At 40.3% G+C, this 21,068-nt stretch overlaps 1 protein-coding gene across 1 annotated transcript in view; it reads right to left on the reverse strand.

Moving 5' to 3' along the window:
* Positions 1-17,411: 17,411 nt before the first annotated feature.
* The window catches only part of LOC120527418 (cathepsin K-like), a 37,770-nt gene continuing 34,113 nt past the window's right edge, over positions 17,412-21,068 (reverse strand). The window contains exons 7-8 of the mRNA XM_039750814.1: positions 19,112-19,217; positions 17,412-18,624 (exon numbers count right to left, since the gene is read on the reverse strand). Coding sequence (XP_039606748.1) covers positions 18,525-18,624; positions 19,112-19,217 — 206 coding nt within the window. The 3' untranslated portion in view covers positions 17,412-18,524. The remainder of the gene's footprint in view (positions 18,625-19,111; positions 19,218-21,068) is intronic.

The following is a 21,068-nucleotide window of genomic DNA, read 5'->3' on the forward strand; positions in this document are numbered from 1 at the left end:
CAAACTCAAGGGGCGCGGGCCACATCCGGCCCGGCGTAATTATATCCGCCCGCGAGATCATTTTATATACTGTATTATTGTTATTAATGGCCGGGTATATGAAGCGCTGGTAACACAATAAACTACAGATCCCATAATGCAGCGCTTCAGCTGCCTTGCCAACACTTACGCGTTAATCAAGTCTAGCTTATGATGCTGCAAGTTATTGCGAAGCTAGCTCACACGATGCTGAAGAGAAAAGTTGATTCTGAAAATAGAGCCTTTAAAACCGATGGGAGGCTGAGTATATGTTTACTGAACCCGTGTGTCTCATTTGTGGAGCTAATGTGGCTGTAATTACAGAATTTAATCTAAGGCGGCACTATGAGACAAAACATCAGGGTAACCTGAATGCAATGCAGAAGATACAGAAAGCAGAAGAATTAAATAAGAATCTGACACTTCAGCGGACGTTTTACCGTGCACAATCACAAAGTGATTTCAAGTGAAGCTGCTTTTATGGGAGACACAAATGCACCAGTGCAATTGCCCCACTTTCCCTGTTGCCAAGTAATGTTAAACCAAGTCGTCACTACGGTGTTCCCAAATCGCACTTTGCTGATAAACTGGCGCACTGAGTTTGCACGGCGCTTTGGTGACTTTGAAGAACAAAAAGTCCGTCTACATGCGGCTCGAACCTTGTGCATGTTTGGTAGCACATATCTGTGTGAGAAGCTCTTCTCAGTGATAAAGACTAACAAAACAGCACACAGGAGTCGCCTCACTGATGAGCACCTGCAATCCATCCTGAGAATCTCCACAACACAGAACCTCACACCAAACAGAAACGAACCTGTGCCAAAAAGATGCCAGGCGTCCAGCTCTAAAATGACATATGAGCAAAGACAACTGAATGATTTGATTTGTTATTGCTGAAAGGAACACATTTTATTTATATTTCCAGGTTTTGTTATGCAGCATGTTCATATTTGAATTTGTATAATTTTGACAGGATATATTTTTATGGAGAGCAAAATCTTTTGGGATATTTAAAATCTAAGTTTATTTTTATATAAAATTACATAAGAGTAAAGAAATTTGAATGTTTGTTCTTTTAACGTTTACTTTATTTCTAACTTGTATAATTTAGACAGGATATATTTTTATGGAGAGCAAAATATTATAAGTTGTTTAAGGTTTGAGTTGATTTATTCAGGAATAATATTCCTGTCTGTTTTACCATTCCTACCAAAGATATTTCTGTCGACTAAATAAAAATTCCTTCTATTTAAAATTTAAATAGAACTTGAACAAATACTGATAGTTCATAATATCCACGCAGACTTGCGTAAGAGCGGAGTTATCCGTTTTAACAAGCAGCGTATTGCACTGATACTGAAATAGCTGTGTGTGTATATATGTAGATATGTATGTATATGTATATATATGTTTATATATGTGTGTGTGTATGTATATATATATATATATATGTATTTGTGTGTATATATGTAGTATATATATATGTATGTATATATGTGTGTGTGTATATATATATATATATATATATATATATATATATATATATATATATATATATATATATATATATATGACAACAACACTCATCACTCACAACAGTGACAAAACAATTACATTGACAATCATGTTACGTTATTTTCAAAATGTTTCCTTTTCTTTTTCATTGCTTCTTTAACACACTACTTCTCCACTGCGAAGCGCGGGTATTTTGCTAGTCTATACTAATAAATGGCAAAGCCCTCACTGACACACTCACTCACTCACTCACTGACTGACTCACTGACTCATCACTAATTCTCCAACTTCCCGTGTAGGTAGAAGGCTGAAATTTGGCAGGCTCATTCCTTACAGCTTACTTAGAAAAGTTGGGCAGGTTTAATTTTGAAATTCTACACGTAATGGTCATAACTGGAACCTATTTTTTCGTCCATATACTATAATAGACTTCTGCTCGATGCCCGTGGGAGGCGGAGTTACGCCGCCCACATAATTTAGTGCCTGCCCATATAAGGCCGTCCGTCAGCAGCAATCCAATAGAAACACTGCCGCTGAATATTCACGGGTGAAGGACTGTGCTTATGCAGAGGAAGATGAGATGGTCAGGGTGGTGTTTGGCACAAACTCGGCGAAACTGTGAGAGAAACTTTAAGTGCGGGTCTTAGCTAACATTAAATACAGCCGTGGACATCGCGAGATGGCACCAGCACAGCTGGAAACCTTCGATGCATGTACACCGAGCGGCTGACATGAAATGACGCAGTGCACAGACAAAAAGCAACAGTTCCAAAGAGTGCTGAACAAAAACCAAACTACACAATTGAGAAGGCAGCAAAAAAATATGAAGCGTGTGATACATACAGGCATATTCATAAGTGCAGCTACTGCGGAAACAAAGCACACGGTGGAAAAAGTCAATGTCCCACTAAAGGAAGACGAGCTGTTTATTGATGCAGTAAGAAACGAATCGATGAATGAAACCTGTTATCTTTACAACGATTGACAAACACGGAATGTAATTTGAACACATCCTACAAATATGAACCTGACTGAAAGAAATAATGATAATCAAATCCTTGATGACAGCAACACTCCTATACTGTATATATATATATATATGACAGCAACACTCATCACTCACAACAGTGACAAAACAATTACATTGACAATCATGTTATGTTATTTTCACAATGTTTCCTTTTATTTTTCATTACTTCTTTAACACACTACTTCGCGGGTATTTTGCTAGTCTATACTAATAAAAGGCAAAGCCCTCACTGATTGACTGACTGACTGACTAACTGACTCATCACTAATTCTCCAACTTCCCGTGTAGGTAGAAGGCTGAAATTTGGCAGGCTCATTCCTTACAGCTTACTTACAAAAGTTGGGCAGGTTTCATTTCGAAATTTTACACATAACGGTCATAACGGTCGATAGTGGTCGACACACGTCCGCCATATTGAACTTTCTTATTTATGGCCCCATCTTCATGAAATTTGGTAGGTGGCTTCCCTGCGCTAACTGAAACCAATGTATGTACTTATTTCGGTGGTATGACGCCACTGTCGGCCACCATATTGAACTTTCCAACGTCACTAATTCTCCAACTTCCCATGTAGGTAGAAGGCTGAAATTTGGCAGGCTCATTCCTTACAGCTTACTTGCAAAAGTTAAGCAGGTTTCATTTCAAAAATCTACGCATAACGGTCATAACGGTCAACAACATCTGCCATGTTGAACTTTCTTATCCATGGCCCCATCATCACGAAATTTGGTAGGCGGCTTTCTTGCGCTAACCAAAACCAATGTCTGTACTTATTTCGGTAGTATTATGCCACTGTCAGCCGCCATATTGAACTTTCCAATGTCACTAATTCTCCAACTTCCCGTGTACATAGAAGGCTGAAATTTGGTACTTATTTCGGTGGTATGATGCCACTGTCGGCTGCCATATTGAACTTTTCAACGGTCTTTGTTACTAATGGGCCCATTTTCAAGAAATTTGGTACGTGGGTTCCCAACGCTGGCTGAATCCTACTTACGTACATATATATGTCCATAGCCTACAGTTTGGTCACCGTGTGAGGCGACGTTGTGTCCCCCATCCCAATGCCTCCCACGTTGTTGGCTGCCTGCCTGTATAAGGCCGTCCGTCCCTCCAGTCTCAATATTCCCTTCCTTGCTTCGCCACGGGATTCACTTTTCTCTGCTGATAACTACAGCTTTTTTATTTAATCCACGGCTTCTCCGCTGTTTTATTGTTCATTTATTATTGTTATTGTTTAGGTATTTTAGACTTATTTTACATTGTTCAGGTACCCATTTCCTTTATCATTCCAACCGTACCCCCATTAACATGTCTATCAAGGTGATCACCATCGATCAAAGAACTGTCACTTACCGAGTGGTTTCTATGCCCGGAGATGGCACCTACCTTTTCCATTCTCTTTGTTACATATTGCACGGCCATATCAGGCTCACTCTTGATATCCGCAAGAACATTGTGTCTTATGTATTGAATGACTAGGAGAGGTTCAAGGTGTGGACTGATGACGGTACAGGAGATGATTATTCTACACAGGAGCACTAGAAGAGTAAAATGCTTAACCCTTCACCTATGCATCTGCATGTGAGTTGATGGCTGCCGCTGAATTGTTCAGTTGTCGATTTCAAGTATACCAAAATGGCCAAATATTTTACACCTTTTGACAACCGCCAATGCCTCTTCAACAGCTTAGATTGACAGGTGACGATTTCAGTAGTGGACACTTTGATGTTTATGAATGTTTAAACTCTCAAAAGCTGGATGTAAAGTTATCGATGAAACCGGTTTTATACTTACAACGCTTGACAGATGCCGAATGTCTCTTCAACACAAGTCCTACAAATACTGTCGTAATTGAAACAAACCATGAAATTCAAACTGATTATGACAGCAGCAATCCAAGCTGTGAGATTTGAAACAAGATTACTGTTCACATGGCCAACTGTACGTTGCATACTCAAGAGTAAGCTCAGCGCACAGCTTGGTCATATTACAACTGGAGGACCGAACTCACAATGTGGTATACAAAGAGATCCTTAACAAATAATTATTGGTATATTTTCCCTCAGTTTAAAAAGGTTTAATTTTCTTCTTAATAAAAATTTTAAGGCAGTACTTTGCCGCTGTGAAGCGCGGGTGTTTTGCTAGTACTATAATAAACCCTTATTATCCAATAAGTAAAGAAAGGGCAGTCATTTTTTTTTTTCTCAAATGTGCTAAAAATTATGTCTGTGTCAAATTTAAACATTTCTTTACTCAAAAACCAATGCAATTTTTCCTAAATTTTGTTATAAAATACAGTATATTTCAAGGTCAATAATGCCAGGGCAGTTTTTTCACCTCTGAGGTGTTCCCAGACATGTCAACTCTACCTGTGAAAAATTTCATGTTGATAACAGAAAAAAATAAATAGTTACAGCTTTTGGCACCATGGCTCCAAAATATAAAATTTATATCAAATAATATAAAATACTAGCAAAATACCTGCAGCTTTGCAACGGAGAAGTAGTGTATTAAAGAAGTAATGAAAAAGAAAAGGAAACATTTTAAAAATAACGTAACATGATTGACAATGTAATTGTTTTGTCACTGTTATGAGTGTTGCTGTCATATATATATATATATATACACACACACACACACATATAAACATATACACATATACATTTACATATATACATATACATACATATCTACATATATACATATGCACATATATATACTGTGAACGATAGGGGGCGCTCTCGCTCCCTTGAACCCCTGTCCACAACTCCAGACACCAGGTAACAGTCCTCGACTTTATTTTGTCGCCACAGTGTACAAAGCACACTCTCCATCACAATACTCATATAAATCACAATAATTATCAATAAACCAATCTTCCAGCTCCCAGACGCGATGCCACCCTTCCACCCAGCTCAGCTCATTGTCTGGGAGTTCCCATAGTCCTTTTATACTCCCTGACCCGGAGGTGTTTCTGCCCAACAGTCCACAAGTCCTTATTCCTTCTGGGTCAGGGTAAATAGTCCTTTTCTTCAACCCGGAAGTCCGTCGCTCTTCCTATGACGAACCTCTGGGTCACAGGGCACGAAGAAGCCCTCGGTCCTCCCTGCAGCTCCCTCCTGTGGCCCCCAAGGCATCCAGCAGGGCTTTGCATAAAAACTCCATTGTCCATGATGCCCTGCTGGTCTTCTGGGGACCTCAATGCTGCAAGGAAGGCTCCACCTGGAGGCTTGGGGGTATTGGCCGGGATAAATGGCCGGCCATCCTTCACAGTATTCCCCAGCGCCTAATTATTATTCGAGCGCCTGCCCCGAGAGGGAAGTCTTCCTCCAAGAGGACGTTCTGGTTGAGCCTTGATTAATTCGATCATCTTGGTCCCTGGAGAACCTAGGGGGAATATTAGTCCAAATCGACATCTTCTCCCCCTCTCTCCAAGGACAGTTCCGCCAAATATGGCCCAACCTTCGGCACCCGTAACACTGCCTCTGTCCTCCTGGTATTCTCCCCCTGCGGGACTGAAAACAATTCGGAAATATTAGGTCCGCCCCTTGTCTTGCTGGGAGAGAAACCCCTGCCGCCTCTAACGGTGCTTTCTCTATTTCTGTCTCTATTCCTTTCTTGTCAGGAGACCTCGGTTTAATCTTAGAGCCCTCCTGTTTAATCTCTGGCTTATATACAGTCTGGGTCTCTCTATTACAAGAAGAGAGCCCCTTTACTGTCTGCACCCCTCTTGATTTACAAATTACCGGTGGCGGCGTCTTAAGGGCCGTCTCGCTCCGGGAATCAGCACTGTCTAGCTGCCCCGGATCGAATAGCCCTTCCGCTGACCACTCGGTTAACGTACCGGCCTCTCTTGTAGGGCATGCCGTGTATTGGCACCCGCTACTTAATAAACGCGGGCCCGGATCACACCGCGTCCCTCTATTATGTACGATACGGGTCTCACCTACCTGTATCGCCGCATTATTCATTACGGGAGGCTCCCCGCCAAATCACCGCACGTAGGCTTCTCCAACGGCGCTCTGGCTGCAGCTCCCAACTCCCCGACGATCTTTTCAATGGTCGTCAGGACCTGTAAGAAACTTGCTACGGGCTCGATAACCTCAGATCCTCAAATGAGTGTCTCCTTAGAATTCCAAGAACAAAACTTAAAAGAAGTGGTGAGGCGGCCTTTTGCTGCTATGCACCTAAAATCTGGAATAGCCTGCCAATAGGAATTCGCCAGGCTGATACAGTAGAGCAGTTTAAAACACTGCTGAAAACATATTACTTTAACATGGCCTTTTTTTAACTTCATTTTAATCTTAATTTAACTTAATCCTGATACTCTATATGTTCAATTTCCTCAAAATAACTATTCATGGTGGCTCTAAAATCGGTACTGACCCCTACTATCTTTTCTGTTTCTTTTTCCGGTTTCTTTGTGGTGGTGGCCCACCTACTCAAAGCTTCATGATGCTCCAACAATGATGGACGGATTAAAAGGCAGAAGTCTACGTGACCATCATCATCATCAAGCCCTTCCGTGAGTATCCTAAATCCAAAGAGGACTGTTTCATTTATGTTAGGTAGAATGCCCAGAGGGGACCGGGCGGTCTCATGGTCTGGAATCCCTACAGATTTTATTTTTTCTCCAGCCGTCTGGAGTTTTTTTTTTTCTGTCCCCTGGCCATTGAACCTTGCTCTTATTCGATGTTAATTAATGTTGATTTATTTTGTTTTATAATTGTGTCTTTCATTTTTCTATTCTTTAATATGTAAAGCACTTTGAGCTACTGTTTGTATGAAAATGTGCTATATAAATAAATGTTGTTGTTGTTGATTAAGCGTTCGAGTTCCCGCAAGTCATTATTTATTTCGACCGGCATAAGACTTACTTCCTTGTCTGTCTTCTCTGCTGGCCGGGAGCCAATGAGCACGCCGCTTCAGGCACGTGCTCTGGCGGATCTCGCTGAGGCTTCTGGGACTTGGAGTTCTCAGAGGGTCGAGTTGCCTTCTTCGGCGAACTGCGGTCTGTCTTTAATACTTTTGCGACATCCCGATCAGCTACTTCCCGACCCTCCTTACCTTCTTGTGGGTTGAGCGATGCCTCGCTCGCCTCCCCCTTCCCCTTCGGAAAGACCAAGTCCGTTCCTTCGGGCTCAAGGCGCAAACAGCGGGACGCGGAGCTCCTCCTTCCCAGAATGCACCGGGTTTGCTGCCGTGTCCCTCGTCGGCTGCCATCATGCGCAAGCCTTTTCCCCTGTGCTCAGGTTCCGACAGGAGCGGGCCGTTGTCTCCGGGGTAGTCTCCTTTTTCCCCATGGAGCCTCCAGGTGATCATCTCCAAGATACATGCACAGGACAAAGTGAGTAACAATAAAAGGATTTGTAATGTCGTTCCCGGCACGTACCTTAGAGTGATCGTTGCTTCCTGGAGGTTTCTCCTTACTTGAAAGGCCGCTCCTTAACTCCTCCCGAGCGTCGGCCATTACACACAGGTCACTCCCGCTGGCGATATTGCTCTGCTTGCCCTTCTTCTTCCCCATTTTGGATTTGGAATTTTCGGGTTCAGGCGATGCTGTGACGATTCCTGACTCCGTCGTCTGTTCAGGGTTCGTTTCCCACAGAAATTTTTGTTTCAGGTCCTCTGCAACTGAGGCTAGAGTATCCTGCCGGCTACGCCACTGTGAACGATAGGGGGTGCTCTCGCTCCCTTGAACCCCTGTCCACGACTCCAGACACCAGGTAAAAGTCCTCAAGTTGACTTTATTTTGTCGCCACAGTGTACAAAGCACAATCTCCACCACAATACTCATATAAATCACAATAATTATCAATAAACCAATCCTCCAGCTCCCAGACGCGTTGCCACCCTTCCACCCAGCTCAGCTCATTGTCTGGGAGTTCCCATAGTCCTTTTATACTCCCTGACCCGGAGGTGTTTCTGCCCAACAGTCCACAAGTCCTTATTCCTTCGGGTCAGGGTAAATAGTCCTTTTCTTCAACCCGGAAGTCCGTCGCTCTTCCTATGACGAACCTCTGGGTCACAGGGCACGAAGAAGCCCTCGGTCCTCCCTGCAGCTCCCTCCTGTGGCCCCCAAGGCATCCAGCAGGGCATTGCATAAAAACTCCATTGTCCATAATGCCCTGCTGGTCTTCAGGGGACCTCCATGCTGCAAGGAGGGCTCCACCTGGCTTGGGGTATTGGCCGGGATAAATGGCCGGCCATCCTTCACAATACATACATATATACATATACTAGCAGAATACCCGCGCTTCGCAGCGGAGAAGTAGTGTGTTAAAGAAGGTACGAAAAAGAAAAGGAAAAATTTTAAAAATAACGTAACATGGTTGTTAATGTAATTATTTTGTCATTGATATGAGTGTTGTTCTCATATCTATCTATATCTATCTATCTATCTATCTATCTATCTATCTATCTATCTATCTATCTATCTATCTATCTATCTATCTATCTATATATATATATATATATATATATATATATATATATATATATATACCCAGCTTGGCAGCGGAGAAGTAGTGTGTTAAAGAAGGAAAGAGAAAGAAAAGGAAACATTTTGAAAATAACGTAACATGATTGTCAATGTAATTGTTTTGTCACTGTTATGAGTGTTGCTGTGATATATATATATAGCAAAATACCAGCTTCACAGAGGATGTCATGTGTTAAAGAAGTTATGAAAAAGAAAAGGAAACATTTTAAAAATAATGTAACATGATTGTCAAAGTAATTGTTTTGTGTATTTGGTGGCAGCGTCACAAAGTTATTTTCTAGCTGCATCAGAAAATGTACCACGACGTCTGACACGCCTCCTTTTTACTGTTTTCTCACAGCTTGGATTGCTGCTGTCATATATATACACACACACACACACACATACATACATACATACATATATACACATACATATCTTCATATCTACATATCTATATACATATCTACATATACACATATATATATATATATATATATATATATATATACATACATACCTATCTACATCATATATTCACACACATACATACATACACACACACAAATTATATATATGTGTGTGTGTGTGTGTGTGTGTGTGTATATATATACACATACATATACTTGTGTGTATGTTTGTATGTGTCTATATGTGTGTGTATAGGTTTGGTCACTGAGTGCAAGGGAAAAATAATAAATTATAGTCTATAAGTTATTAAACAGTAAAACATTAACGTTTTAAAAGTACAGGTACATTGAAATTACATTTTCTATGTGAGCGTTCAAATTTGTGCCTCTGGTAATGTGCCTTACCGGCATTTAAAGAAAATTAGTTTTGTGTCCTCTGCAGTGTTAAGAGAAAGGCTTTGGTTTGGGATAAAAGGAAAAAGGTGTAAAGAAAGGAAAGTTGCCTTTTCTTTTATATAGTATAGAGATGTGTTAAGCTGGCGTTATGATCGCCTTTTGGGGACAGTGCGGTGGGTCTTGTGTAGACTGGTGAGGCGTCCCGCCATTAATCGGCTGTGATGGCACTGTCAGTCCTCCACTCCTGTGCGTGTCTTCATAATCCGAGCTGAGGACCTCATAATCGTATCGTGCAAAGAAAGTGTGAATCGCCTTAATATTATTTTGCCGTGGTGTAGAAAAGGGGTCCGTGTTTGCACTTGTCTGGGCTATAGCGCGGGGAGGATGAAAAAATTAAAAGTGCTCACTTTGACTTAAGGCAGAAGCGCAGTCAGCGTCTCAAAGGCGGCACAGCTATGCCGCGCTGGCTGCTCGACTTTTGCTGGGCAGGAGACCCCAGTTTTTGCAGACACGTTCATGATATCAAAAGTCTCAGCGCTCTTTGGAGGTCATTCATATATATATATATAGCAAAATACCAGCCCTACAGCGGAGAAGTAGTGTGTTAAAGTAATGAAAAGAAAAGGAAACATTTTAATAATAGCGTAACATGATTGACATTGTCATGAGTGTTGCTGTCATATATATGCCTGCCTAAATAAGTCACCCTCGCTTTGCTCTTACTTTTTACCGTTCATTTAATCATGGCTAGTGGCGGAAAAATTATAAAATGGAAGGAGGATGGCTTTACCAAAACAATTATTGATGGCGAATCGATTATTCATAAAGCTTGAATTGGTGATCTGTTTTCTGTGTTAACCTCATATTTTTCATACTTCTTCTCAAACTAAGGTGGTGCGAGGGTAAAATGAATCGGGATCGCTGATCAATGTAATCGTGTACCAGGAAATCATGCATTGACAAAAGCTCCCCTTTGCTTGTAATGCAAAGTGTGATTAAATGCATTATTTTTAGCGTTATGGAGCACATGCATGAAGCTTCTCAGCTGTGCTTGTGCTAAGAAAAGGAAAGATTTTAAAAATAGCGTAACACGATTGTCAATGTGACCTTTTGTAAGTAGTGCCTGGAGGATTCAGTGTGTAGAAACTCTAGAGACAGCGTGTGTATTAACTTGTGGATTTTTCTGTGAGTATTTGGTGGCAGTCTGGCGAAGTTGCTTGGAAGGCGGCGTTAACAGAGCTCAGCTCAGAGCGAAATAAGATGAATGGGAGGGAGATGATGGCGTGACTCCCCACCCGCCTTAACTGTCAATCCCCACAAACACAGTCTCTCGGAATTTGCATAAGCACACCCCTTCACCTACAATTTTAACTTAGTTACAAAGTGATCAAAACTCTCGTTTATATCCTCGTCCTCTCATTAAACTTGTATCCCGCATTACCTGTGGGCATGTGAAGCATGCGCGTAGCCTGTCTATGAACTTAATTTAAAGTTTAGGTTTACACCTTGCTTTCTTTCGAGGTAGCAGCACTCATGAATATGGTAGTATATGTCACTTTCGCTCGCTTCTTATTGTTTAGCTGCCTTCTCAATTATATAATGCATGTTTTCTTAAGCGCTTTTGGAGGTCTTCCTGGTTTTCTACGCTCGTTGACAGTCAGTTCACGTGATTACGTGGGAGGCGTGATGATGTCACACGAAACTCCGCCCCGTCTTTCCAGCTCAACTCTATTACAGTTAATGGAGAAAATACCTTCCAGTTATGACCATTAGGCGTAGAATTTCGAAATGAAACCTGCCCAACTTTTGTAAGTAAGCTGTAAGGAATGAGCCTGCCAAATTTCAGCCTTCTACCTACACGGGAAGTTGGAGAATTAGTGATGAGTGAGTGAGTGAGTGAGTGAGTGAGTGAGGGCTTTGCCTTTTATTAGTATAGATATATATATATATATATATATACACGAACACTTTGAAAACACATCAGATCTCAATGGGAAAAAGAAATCCTCCTGGATATCTATACTGATATAGACTGGGTAATGTGTTAGGAGCGAAAGGATGCCACATCGTTTGATGAAAATGAAAATGATCAACCTACAGAGCCCTGAATTCAAAGGCGTCCCAAAATCAGAGTGAAAAAATTATGTGGCAGGCTAGTCCATTTTGCCAAAATTTCATTGCAGCAACTCAAAATTATGCGCACTTTGTATGGCCCCTGTGTTCTTGCATACATGCCTGACAACATCGGTGCATGCTTCTAATGAGATGACAGATGGTGTTGTGGGGATCTCCTCCCAGATCTGGACCAGGGCATCACTGAGCTCCTGGACAGTCTGAGGTGCAACCTGGTGGCATTGGATGGACCAAAACATAATGTCCCAGAGGTGTTCTATTGGATTTAGGTCAGGAAAGTGTGGTGGCCAGTCAATGGTATCAATTCCTTCACCCTCCAGGAACTGCCTGCATACTCTCACCACATGAGGCCAGGAATTGTCGTGCACCAGGAGCCACTGTACCAGCATAGGGTCTGACAATGGGTCCAAGGATTTCATCCTGATACCTAATGGCAGCCAAGGTGCCTTTGTCAAGCCTGTAGCGGTCTGTGTGACCCTCCATGGATATGCCTCCCCAGACAATCATTAACCCACCACCAAACTGCTCATGCTGAATGATGTTACAGGCAGCATAATGTTCTCCATGGCTTCTCCAGACCCTTTCACTTCTGTCACGTGCTCAGGATGAACCTGCTCTCATCTGTAAAAAGCACAGGGCACCAGTGGTGCATCTGCCAATTCTGGTATTCTATGGCGAATGCCAATCGAGCTGCATGCTGCTGGGCAGTGAGCTCAGGGCCCATTAGAGGACATGGGGCCCTTGGGTCACCCTCATGAAGTCTTTCTGGTTGTTTGGTCAGAGACATTCACACCAGTGGCCTGCTGGAGGTCATTTTGTAGGGCTCTGGCAGTGCTCATCCTGTTTCTCCTTGCCCAAAGGAGCAAATACTGGTCCTGCTGATGGGTTATGGACCTTCTATGGCCCTCTCCAGCTCTCCTAGAGCAACTGCTTGTCTCCTAGAATCTCCTCCATGCCCTTGAGACTGTGCAGGGAGACACAGCAAACCTTCTGGCAATGACACGTATTGATGTGCCATCCTGGAGAAGTTGGACTACCTGTGCAACCTCTGTAGGGTCCAGGTATCGCCTCATGCTACCAGTAGTGACACTGACTGTAGCCAAATGCAAAACTAGTGAAGAAACAGTCAGAAAGATGAGGAGGGAAAAATGTCAGTGGCCTCCACCTGTTAAACCATTCCTGTTTTGGGGGTCATCTCATTGTTGCTCCTCTAGTGCATCTGTTAATTTCATTAACACCACAGCAGCTGAAACTGATTAACAACCCCCTCTGCTACTTAACTGACCAGATTAATATCCCATAAGTTTCATTGACTTTATGCTATACTCTGATTAAAAAGTGTTCCTTTAATTATTTTGAGCAGTATATATTGTACCATATCATCTACAAATAGTGATATTTTCTGTTCAAGTCCTTCTCTGATAATCCCCTTTATCTCAGACGCATTTTGAAAGTAAACAGCCAATGACGATTGCAAATGGCAGTGATTAAAGGGGGCATCCTTGTCTAGTACCACATTATACTTTGGAGTATTCTGAAATAATGCTGTTGATACAAACTGAAACTTCTGGACTGGTATACAGTACTTCGATCCATGCACATATGTTCATGCCAAACCCAAATTTGTTCAATGTGGTGAATAGGTAATCCCATTAAACCATATCAAATGCTTTTTCTACAAAGATAATAAGATTTCCAGAGTGTTAGACTTTATGGGTGAATATATTGCATTAAACTGGCGTTGAAAAATGGAATCTAAGTGTCTGCCTTTAATTAATCCGGTGATACTACTGAAGGAAGCACTTTCTCAGTCCTTCTGGCTAGAACTTTGGAGAGTATCTTAACATCGTTATTCAGTAATGAGATTGGTCTGTATGATGCACGTTGTAATAAGCCATTATTTTTCTGAAGGAAGACAGTGCTTAATGCTTGGAGAAAAGTTTGAGGTAGAATTGTATTGTCTCTGGCTTCTATAAATGTTGATAATAAAAGGGGAGCTAACTTCATTGAAAATTTATTCATAAAATTCAGCACAGTAGCCATCAGGACCTGCGGCTTTCCCACTCTGAAGTGAGTTTCTAGCATCTAGTAATTCTGGGATTGTCAGAGGTTTATCCAATTTCTCTGGACTGAGAGTATCTAGGTGTCTTGCCTTCTTTAAACTGAGTAGAATATAAAGACTTATAATAGTTTCTAAATGTGTGATTTATATTTTTATGGTCAATACTTTTTTCTCTGTTTGTGTTGGTAATTACTGATATTGTATTCCAAACTTCCTGCTTGAGAATTTGTTGAGCTAAGATCTTATCAGCATTCTCTCTGTGTTCATAGTAATGATGTCGCAATTTAAGAAAGGGGTTGTTCCCTTTCTTTTTGATGCGTTCTGATTGCAAAGCCTGTGTTTTTCTATAAAAGGCCTCATTTGAACGTAGCGTGTTCTTGATCTATTCTGGCAATTTCACTGATTAATTCTGATGCCTGATTTATTTTTGTGGGAGAGATATAAAATATATATAGATACTAGCAAAATACCCGCGCTTCGCAGCGGCGAAGTACTGCCTTAAAATTTTTATTAAGAAGAAAATTAAACCTTTTTAAACTAAGGGAAAATATACCAATAATTATTTGTTAAGGATCTCTTTGTATACCACATTGTGAGTTCGGTCCTCCAGTTGTAATGTGACCAAGCTGTGCGCTGAGCTTACTCTTGAGCATGCAACGTACAGTTGGCCATGTGAACAGTAATCTTGTTTCAAATCTCACAGCTTGGATTGCTGCTGTCATAATCGATTTGAGTTTCATGGTTTGTTTCAATTACGACAGTATTTGTTGGACTTGTATTGAAGAGACATTTGGCAACTGTCAAGCATTGTAAGCATACAACCGGTATCATCGATAACTTTACATCCAGGTTTTGAGAGTTTAAACATTCATAAACATCTAAGTGTCCACTACTCAAATCGTCACCTGTCAGTCTAAGATGTTTAAGAGGCATTGGCGGTTGTCAAAAGGTGTAAAATATTTGGCCATTTCGGTACACTTGAAAGCGACAACCGAACAATTCACAGGCAGCCATCAACTCACATGCAGATGCATAGTTGAAGGGCTTAAGCATTTCACTGTTCTAGTGCTCCTGTGTAGAATAATCATCTCCTGTACCGTCATCAGTCCACACCTTGAACCTCTCCCAGTCATTCAATACATAAGACACAATGTTCCTCCGGATATCAAGAGTGAGCCTGATATGGCTGTGCAATATGTAACAAAGAGAATGGAAAAGGTAGGTGCCATCTCCGGCCATGGAAACCACTCGGTAAGTGACAGTTCTTTGATCGATGGTGATCACCTTGATAGACATGTTAATGGGGGTACGGTAGGAATGATAAAGGAAATGGGTACCTGAACAATGTAAAGTAAGTCTAAAATACCTAAACAATAACAATAATAAATGAACAATTAAACAGCGGAGAAGCCGTGGATTAAATAAAAAGGCTGTAGTTATCAGCAGGGAGACTTGAATCCCGTGGCGAAGCAAGGAAGAGAATGCAGAGACTGGAGCGACAGACGCTCTTATATAGGCAGGCAGCCAACAACGTGGGAGGCGTTGGGATGGGGGACCCAACGCCGCCTCACATGGTGACTGAGCTGCAGGCTATGGACGTATATACAGTATGTACGTAAGTAGGATTCAGTTAACGTTGGGAACCCGCGTACCAAATTTCTTGAAGATGGGCCCATAAGTAACAAAGACCGTTGAAAAGTTTAATATGGCGGCCAACAGTGGCATCATACCACCGAAATAAGTACCAAATTTCAGCCTTCTACCTACATGGGAAGTTGGAGAATTAGTGATGTTGGAAAGTTCAATATGGCGGCTGACAGTGACGTCACACCACCGAAATAAGTACAGACTTTGGTTTCGGTTAGTGCAGGGAAGCCGCCTACCAAATTACGTGAAGATGGGGCCATGAATAAGAAAGTTCAACATGGAGGACGTTGTTGACCGATATGACCGTTACGCGTAGAATTTTGAAATGAAACAGCGGAGAAGCTGTGGATTAAATAAAAATAGCGCCAAATTTCGGTCTTATATAGGGAAGTTGGAGCCAACACGTGGGAGGCGTTGGGATGGGGCAACCAGTGCCACCTCACCACGGTGACCGAGCTGCAAGCTATGGATGTATATATGTACGTAAGTAGGATTCAGTTAGCGTTGGGAACCCGCGATGAATAAGAAAGTTCAACATGGCAAACGTTGTTGACCATTATGACCATTAAGCGTAGAAATTCGAAATGAAACCTGCTTATCTTTTGTAAGTAAGCTGTAAGGAATGAGCCTGCCAAATTTCAGCCTTCTACCTACACGGGAAGTTGGACAATTAGTGATGTTGGAAAGTTCAATATGAGTCAATGAGTGAGTCAGTCAGTGAGTGAGTGAGTGAGTGAGGGCTTTGGCTTTTATTAGTATAGATAATCTGTCCTCTTAAAAATGCCTTTAAAGTCCCAGAGTATTCCTGCAGAGACTTCTGAGGATGCATTTTTATCTAAAAAAATCAATTTGCTTGAATATAAATTTTGTACAATTCTCATTAGCTAATAACAGGGGGTTAAGACAGTAGCTACATGTTGAGTATGTGGGGCATAGTGATTTTGAGCTCCATGATCAGAGCAGCATGGTTGGAGATAACAATAGCGTTGTACTTGCAAGATTTGATCGTCAGCAAAAATTTATTATCTATTAAGGAATTAAATTCTTGGGTAACAATGATCTACTGGTGAGAAAGAGGAATATGCTCTTAAGTATGGATTTAGTTTAATTATTTTTGCAGTATTAGATGTTATCACCCCTGTAGCTGAAGACCTGAGCCTCAGGTTAGTAAAAACCATAGAACTCTAAAACGGAGTATCAAGTCTCCAATCTGTATGTGTAGGACTGGGGGGTGCATCCTTAATAGTGGAACACAGGCCACTAAAGAAGGTTGGTGCCAGAAAGGACATCTGGCCATTATGCTCTAATACTCTAATATTTGGGGAGCATTCAGCCAACCTGGATGGACCCAGAAAATGGCCATTAAACTGGCAGAAGAAGAGAGTTCAAGAGAGTTGGTAGTTTTCTGTTGGGACAGTCCTTGTAAACTTAACTTCCTATGGTCAAGAATTTGTTAGCCTCAGGAAAATTCTTTGTTATGTCATTCAAACATACAATGTGAATCTGATGACTTTCATTGATTGCCTTAGGCACTTAGAATGATTTATAATTTGTAAAAAAACTGCAAAATTACTCTTATTTGATTACCAAGTGGTTACTGATGATAAGTAGCATATGAGGATAACAGTGGCATTATACCTTTACTGTGTGTTGGTCAAATAATCACAAAAACAAAAACTGAGCTTCCTTGCTGCATCTTAACTCAGTAAAGACACGTTTCTTTAATCAGTCAAACAACCTTTATTTTACACACCAATGTTTACGTTTCAAATTATATGAAAGTGCTTTACATGTACAAAGTGTTACTCCTCAAATGTACCCACACATATCACTTTAACATATTTTAAGTGACTTGCTAAAGATTACAAAATAAGCTAAGAGTAAGAGTCAGATTCAAGGCCTTGCATGTTTACTATATCTTTGAATATTAGTCTAAACCATAATTCAAGCTGGTCATGAATATTGTGTTGTGAGTATTATTAATTTTGTTCTTCTAATGAAATTCAAGGTCCTGTAAACTAAATGAAATGAAGTTGTAACTCACACCTTTACTGTGATAAGCTAAATCCAAGGTGCACACATATAGCATTACCTAGTAAATAGCTAATGCTGGCAAACCCTACTTTTTTGCAATCAATCTTTATGATGAACCAAGTCCAATAAGATATACATGGATGCTGTACTTATTCAGGTAGGGGAGCACAGACCCATTGAATGATATGTTCACTTCTTTTGTAAGTCACTGAATAAAATCATCTGCTAAGTGAGTACATTTGAAATTAAGTAATTTCCTCAGTAGGAAGTGACCTGGGAACCTTATGGTCTGAAGTCCTGCTTCTTATCCATTAGATCACATAGAATTCTGATTGCACACTATAAATGAAAGATGAAGAACTGGGAATGGTTTGTATTATCACGTCACTGCAGGATTTTTATTTAGGTTTGCCCAGCAGAACATCTTGTCCTGTAAGTTTTCTAAATGCTTAAAACTGCTTGGCTTACAACTTCCTTTATTCCACTATAGTAACATATATAGGCTGAATTTTAGATACAGACTGAATTTTGTAAATAGAGCGACACTTGTCAAAACGGTATTGGCTTTCCTTTTAATTTTCAAGTACATGCTATTAAAATAGGCTCTTTTGTAAATGTACCACAGAGAAAGTATACAATTTGTCTCTCCATCATCATTTTGACAGCCAACAGAAGACTGGTAAAAAGATAAAATGTGTAAAGATATTTTCTGTCTGTCTTGTAAATTTCATCTTTTCTTCATTTTGTTCCTCCATTCCATCATCCTCTACCGGCTGCCGCATTGCTGCTCCACATTTACATGATCGGGTAGCTGGCCAAGTTGGCAATACCACAAAGGTTGTTTCGATTGCGGGCCATAAGGATGTATCCTTTGTTTCCCCAAGTCTCACTCCAGCTATAAAAAGAAAAGAGAAAAGTGTGATAAGATAGACACACATACACCTGACACAGTTAAAACTTATGAATAATGTTCTACTACAGGGCTACAGTTTTGCTTCCCAGAGGAGACACATAAAGACTCTGTAGAAGTCTGAACATAATATAGTTTTATTAACAAGTTTTTTTACACTGGTCAGCTACTGATGGTGTGCCTGTTAAAACTTGAACTTCTCATTCCAGTCTGTGATGTTTGCTTAATAAAGATCAGCACATTTAAACAGCCCTCCCAGCCGTCACTTTACTTTCGACCAACCGTACCCACATATATCCTTAAGTCTGAATGAATAAATGTAGAGTGTGCTTACATGTGCCCTGTGATGGACTAGCAGCAAATCCAATGTTTCTATATTTTGCTCAATACTGTCAGAATACGCTACAGCTTCTGAGGTGCTGAACCGGATTAAGTGAGTTCAGTAATGAATAAATAATAGATAGACATGTACCTGTTCTTGATTATCCAATACTTCTTCCCCTTATATACACCATAGCCCACTGCCAAGACGGCATGATTGATGTCATCTTTGTTGCAAGCAGGATCATTGTAGATGCCTGGAATGAAAAATGGCCATCTCTGAATATACATTTAAAAACTGGGAATATAAAAGCGTTGGAATAGCTTTCATAGTTTGTCACCAGTATATAAGTTTGAGACAAATTTATCAAATTAATATGAGCCACCACATAATGATGATTCTCAAGAGACTTTCATCTTCAGTAAACAAAGGAGTGAATGTCAAATAATGCATCAATTCAATGAGATAACCACAGTTTTTTTATCTTTTTTTTTATCAAGTACTACCTATAATGAGCACTATCACTGAATATCTTTGAGTAGCTTTTAAAAGTAGCTAGATAATAGTATTCCATAGAAAGAAACAAAGAAATAAAAGAAACAGTATTGAATACAGACACCAAAAGTGTAATTTAATAGGTTATTAAAAAAGAGCCAGGAAGGGTTTTAGTAATAACAATATGGGACCGCATAACTTAGCACGAGAGAAAGTCTTTGGCAGCCTTAGGTTTTGAAGGCAGTGAAGTGGGGTCATCAATTGGAACTGAATATGGAGATTAAATTAGTTTATAGCAGTAAGATGAGAATTTTAGGCTGTGGTTAAACATACATGTAGTTTTTCTTCACACTGAGGACCATAGGCATATAGAATAAGTTACCAAGCAGAGTGGTCGACAGATGAACTGTAAGGACATCCAAAACTCGACTTGATGTTATTTTGGATGAATTTAGCAGATAAGATTGGTGAGGTTTGTTTTGCTAAATTGCCTGTTCTCATCAAACTTTTTCTAATTTTCTAATATAATTAATTTGTAAAATTTAAATAAGTTCAAAATCCACGAAGTTAAGTGTTCAGCATGCATTGAGTTTTTCTAGCTGTTACTTTGAGAGGTATCAAATGTTATCATGCCTGCACTGAACCATGTACTGACCTGAAGTTACAGGCCTCCAGAATAGTCTCAATTCTTCAAGGTACTAGAAACATTCTTTAGAAATTTTGTGCTATAAAGTTTTTTTTCAGCCACATACACAAGTTGTAACCGTCCCATTCCACCTCATCCCAAAAGTGCTCTTTTGGGTTGAGAACTGAGGACTGAACAGGCCACTGGAGTAAAGTGAAGTCCCTGTCATATTCATGGAACAGGCTTGAGATTATGGTGATATGACAGACGTACATATATATGTGAAAAGGAGTAGACTGTAAACATAAGGAAATACACATGTTCAGGTATCCATGTTTGTTTAAATGATGTGCAGTAGGAAGCATAATATTTAATCCTTGGACTCACGCTGTTTATAAAAACAGCAACATTTATTTATATAGCACGTTTTCATACAAATGATGTAGCTCAAAGTGTTTTACAAGATAAAAAAGAAAAAAGAAGAATATAAAAATAAGACAAGACAATACCAAGTAACAAAGAAAAAAGTGAAGTCCAATGACCAGGAGGACAGAAAAAACAAAGAAAAATCTGCAGGGGTTCCGAGGTCACAAGACCACCCAGCACCCACTAAGTATATATATTATACCAGATTTGTAACATAACATCTGCTTGTTATGATAGAAATCAAAATTAATCAGATCAGGACACATTTTTATAATCTTCTTTCATTTAGTTTTGGTAAACACATATTCACAGTAGCCTCATCTTCTATTTGAAAGCTGACAACTTTAGCGATCCACTTGCATTGACAGATGCCATCCACACATGATTCTCTTTGAGTATTTGTGGCCTTCTATTAGCTTAAAAAAAAGTCTTAGCTGTTCTCTCTCATTTTTAAGCTATTTTTATATGCAGATATGCTGCTTATTGCATGTTTTTTGGTCACACCATTCTCTGTAAACTCTAAAGACCATAGTGCATGCAAATTCTATTGGGACAGGTATT

This window comes from Polypterus senegalus, chromosome 1 (genome assembly GCF_016835505.1).
Source record: "Polypterus senegalus isolate Bchr_013 chromosome 1, ASM1683550v1, whole genome shotgun sequence".
In the NCBI taxonomy this organism is placed as follows: domain Eukaryota; kingdom Metazoa; phylum Chordata; class Cladistia; order Polypteriformes; family Polypteridae; genus Polypterus; species Polypterus senegalus.